Here is a 5,033-nt window from a genome sequence, read left to right on the forward strand (position 1 = left end):
AGCAGATTTCACCGTACTCTTTAAATATTTTCTTCTGGTTCCTTTTAATCATCAATGTAAATTTTCTTTGCGTAGGGCAATGATTTGGTTGTTGGGATTTCGGCTAGACGGCGCTTGAAATTGTTCTTAGGTGTACAACGGAGAGAGCACTCGACGAGATTGCGGTCAGATTATGCAATCCCTCTTCCAGCATTAAGAACCCAAGCTAATGGAAGACTTCTTTATTGGCAACGTGTACTTTGAATGAAATTGTCGGTTACTATATGACACCACATAGTTGGAAATGTTGTTTTGATATTTGTGCACTTGTTTCTGCAATTGTGTTTTGTTTGATAATCCCGAGATTTCATGATATTTTCCGATATTTTTACCGCAATATTAGAAAGTTCTGGTAGGTAACCGAGCACATAATTCCTAAATTGTTCTTTCTTACATATTGTGCGTTGTTTTACCGTATATGTCAAACCTCCTTGGAGCCTTCCGAAGGCAAGAAAGGTGGGGGCGTACACGACGGTCACAACTGATAAATCGGGCGCAGTTTGGTGTGGTAAAATCTTAGGTGATCATTTCCATCTGATTTCTCCGTTATTCAACGTAGATTTGTGTATGCCGGCACATTTTTGCTAATTAATTATACTTAATAAAACGGAACTACTTTACTTTACTTTAATGACGGATTGTGAGTAGAGTAATTTAAACGTGAAGGCCTAGCGCTGTAATCATCCACGCAACATCTTACTGTACGCACGATGAAATAAATTACCTACACTATATTAGGTTAGAAAATACCGCAGAACCGTTTGCACGAGTTCAAGAATTCAGTGAGGGGATTACTTCTATTGTGCAACCAAGTTGTTCAAGAGCAAGATGAACTGGTCAGTCTGGAGGTGACAAACCGGTTTTCCATGGATATTTGGAGATTTATTTAGTTCTTAACACTTTTCCGAATTAAATACCGCAGCGGTAAATCCTATTCACCAAGTATCTCACTACTTTCACGATTGACTGATTGCGAACTTCAAAGGGCTATTGGATGCATTAGTAAAACCTAGGCTTTGAAGGTTTCCCCAACGTCAAGAAAAGGACACAATTAATGTCAGGTTTTTAACTTTCTTGATGCACGTCTCCTTGTGAGGTTAAAGAGAGCGGTTAAAAGTAACTGAAAAAAAATCATTGTCGTTCTCTGGGAGAGTGCATGATAAATCAAAATAACAGAAACCGAATGAATACGCTGCCAGACGCAGACGTTTGTGCGTCACTTGCTCGTAAATTGTGTTTCATTAATTAAAATGTCAAAACACAGCCAAGTGTGATTGGATGTTGTAATTTGACGTTTCGGACCATAAATTGGTAATATGTATACGATTTTTAGTCATTGATTGTATACTGAGTATTTTGGTGCATTCGGTGGCAGCAGAGGTGTGGCATTCACTTTGGAAAAATAAATGACTTCCTCAATCCAAAAACTTGTTTGAGTTCCAAAAGCAGATTTTTTGTAAACAACAATAGTGTTTACACGTACAGCTTTGTGGTAATTTTTGAAGTGCGGCGCGAAATATTTTTTGGCCGATTTCGTGCTACTCGTGCGGGAGGACTGCAATTGCATCTGTACGGTAACACGGCAACTTCGCTGCTAACACACCCGAAATCGGCAGCACACACCAGAATTCCTTTCAATTATCACAGTCTATGAAACCCACCCGTGAGCTGTGCGTCGGAGACGTAATATGGTTGTTGGCTGTCGAAATTCCAGTTATCGATTTTTACTGCCCACACTCCTAATATAGTTGGAACGCCTGAAAAGAGTACGTCAATAAAATTATATTCACACAGTAACAGTTTCCGTCTTTTGTATCGTTACTTATGTGTGTCATGTTTCATTGAAACATTAGTTACTCGAAAAATTACTTACAAAACTGATATCACTTAAGAAAGTAACATGACTAAAAGTAGGCTAATACGGTCGCTGCACTCCGGCACACGAAGAATGATGCCATCCCACGAAATCTTGAGGCGTGATATTAGATATTATGCGTTTAGAGTGAGGAACGTCTGCCATATGCAGAAAGGGAAACAGACAATCCTTCTGCTAAATGTCTCGCCCTTATACCATAATTCATCAAACTTTAGAATTTACTGTTTATTTGAGATGTCAGAGAGGGATGCAACTTTGCTCTCCCCATATGCGTAGTCTGGCATCAATGGCGTGTTTTTATAATTCATGATAGAAAGTGATTGGGAATAAGCCAGATTCATGGATTGCTGTGCCGCGAAGTTACAGTTTTCACACAAACCCCAGAATTTCACGCTTTGATCTCCTTATCATTTAAAAGCGCCGCAGAAATATATATACAGTGAAAAAACAACAAATAATATGATTTATCGTCAAAAGTTGATTACATTTCCTTGATTCCAACCTTTGTTTCCGACAAACTGTCCGCAATATGATGCTCCCTTCGTGTGTACATATTATTGAACAAAATACTTATCCTGCTGCCCCACTCCTGCTATCTCCTTACAACCAGAAGGACCGCGGTTAAAAAGTTTTGGGCAGCTTATATATTCGAAAGGGCAAATGATGGGAACGTCAAAGCCGCTCCGTTTCGAATGGTATACTCAGTGGCCTCTCCGACAAGCGAATTATCTTTTTAGCGATTTTGGTGCATTTCTACTTGTACAAACGTTATGGATTTGAAACTGAATTCGTGAATTATAGTGTCCAGTGACAAAATGAGCGGCAGCGCATCCGAGACTCCCGCGCTAGTTGCACAGTAGAGAAACGGGTAAACTTTTTTGGGAAAAATAAACTCTCAACACAGCAACATGCAGCAATGTCGTTTACATACGAAGAAGGCACAAACTGGGGACGGAACACGTAACCGACCATAATATTAGGAAGCCATGAATCAGAAATAACTTAGAAGCACATGAAAAACCAGAATCCCCCAATGCAAAGAAAAAACAACCAAGTTCACAGAGTAGAAACATGAAAACAATAACACTCACGGTGGTTCTGTCAATTGTTGTTACGGAGAATCACTGCAGGCATATCCAAGGTTGTAGACACAACTTTTGTAATCGTTTGGCCGTTACAGAGAACAATGTGATTTTGCCTGATTAAAGCAGGCAAGTCAGATGCTTTGAGTTTCTCAATGACGTCATAAGTCGGACAAAGTGAAAGTCTTGTAAGAGCGCTTGCAAACATTATTTTGGGCAAATAAAGTATCACGCGCGATTCAACCTTACTGCGTATCACTCAGCAGACCCCTGAAGATTCCAACTTCGAGAATTCAATGGTGGTCAGCGAATCTATACTTGGTGGATGTTTTCATGCAAAACTTTTACCGTATGTTCCAGGGTTATGCACCGAGGTCAACTTTTCAAAGATACATTTCTGAAACATAAATAGTCAGTTTGAGGGAGACGAACTAGACAACCCTGGCAACTTTTCACCATTGACAACGATGCACAAGCCATCACCCCAATTTGTAACCACTTCCTCGCTGCTGTTTGTGTAGGAACCGAATTTGGAGTCCGCGTTCCGAAAAAAATTGAAGAACGTTGCAGATTTAATGACACTTAATAACGATTGACACTTCTCCACGCATGCATAGTAACCGTGCTCAACCTCCAAATATTCAGTCTCCCTGCTGTCCACTAGCTTAAATGTAGTTACATATAATTGACATCATTGGACGAATCCATCTTTCACCATGTGGTAGATCAGTCGCAGCACCATCCGGGCCATTATCTACTTATGAAATCTTATCGAATAGATAAACGGCACGCAGATTTTATTTTGAGGCAGACAGTAATTTCGGAACATACAGACCAACTCAGTAAATTCAAGACTCTAAGGTCCTCACGGACTTGGCGCTAATTTGGTTGCTTTGGTAACACAAATATCTCGTTCACCCTACTATGAACAATTTTGTTGAAAGGGAATCTCCATGGCCAACTTGTTTGTGCCAGTAAACCTCAGAATTAAGCGAATTGCAACAAGTTTTTTTAATCAAGTGCGCGGTTTTCGTAATTGGGAGTGACCATACTGAAAACCCATTATAAGATTCAAAATTGGGTAACAATTATCGGACATGAAATACTTTACAGTGGATCCGAATTATATTATAAGCTGAAATCCTCCAAGAACGACCATGCAGCAACCAAGAAGACCTAAAATAGGGATAATANTAATTAAAGGCAAAAAGATGACATCCGGTGCTCCAAAAGGCCAGTCAGCAAAATAATAAACAACAAGCGTAACGCAACATTACCCCCTAGAACGTGATCAAAACTTACACAATCAATAATCTGGGCACGGGAATGGTCAAAACTAAATATCCGTTGCTCGTCAGATAGCCTTACAAACTTCACAATTTTCCTGACTACCGTTTAAATAATACGTTAATGGTCGACCTAACGCAGCTGGTGCTTTATTCTCAGGATTCTCGCAGTCACTCTATAAAGCTGATTGCGTTGTTTAGTAATTCTTGTTCTTTTTGGCAAACACTAAAAAAATGCGCTGGCGACTGAAACATACAAATGAGCTGCCGATTGCGTCGAGCAACAGATTTTCACGTGCGTTAATCTGTCGAAGAGGCTACCCGCTGCAGCAGAATGATACCTCAATGTAAACTTTGAAAATGGGCAAAATTTTTGACACTAGAGCAGGATGCATTAAATTTGTACTTTTTCGAGGCCACAAAGCGTTCTAAAGTTTGTTTGAACCGCCTGTCATAGGCTTTGGCACTGACGTGAGGTGAAACTTTTATCGATGTTAGCATTTGGAGGGGTTTACCACCCCAGGAAAATGGTTGAGGCCTATTTATTACACAGATCACCTTTTAGAAGATGTACATACAATATCATCCGAGGACAAACTTGACCGTAGATGCTGCGGAGAAAATCGGGCTACAAAATTCTCCACATGGCTGGGAGGTTAGTGGGAAAATATCGATAACAGTCAGGGATGGTTTGTATATTCTAAGTTGGTACATCATGAATCAAAGCTTTCGTGGATGTGAAAGTGGGCG

The 5,033-nt window shown here is 40.1% G+C and overlaps 1 protein-coding gene across 1 annotated transcript in view; it reads right to left on the reverse strand.

Annotated features, from left to right (window-relative positions):
* T265_15086 (hypothetical protein) overlaps positions 1-5,033 on the reverse strand; it is a gene marked incomplete at both ends in the record, with an annotated part of 226,933 nt that overhangs the window by 162,530 nt on the left and 59,370 nt on the right. The window contains one exon of the mRNA XM_009176521.1: positions 1,701-1,796. Within this exon, the coding sequence (XP_009174785.1) occupies positions 1,701-1,796 (96 nt within the window). The remainder of the gene's footprint in view (positions 1-1,700; positions 1,797-5,033) is intronic.

Source organism: Opisthorchis viverrini (genome assembly GCF_000715545.1).
Source record: "Opisthorchis viverrini unplaced genomic scaffold opera_v5_351, whole genome shotgun sequence".
Lineage (NCBI taxonomy): Eukaryota > Metazoa > Platyhelminthes > Trematoda > Opisthorchiida > Opisthorchiidae > Opisthorchis > Opisthorchis viverrini.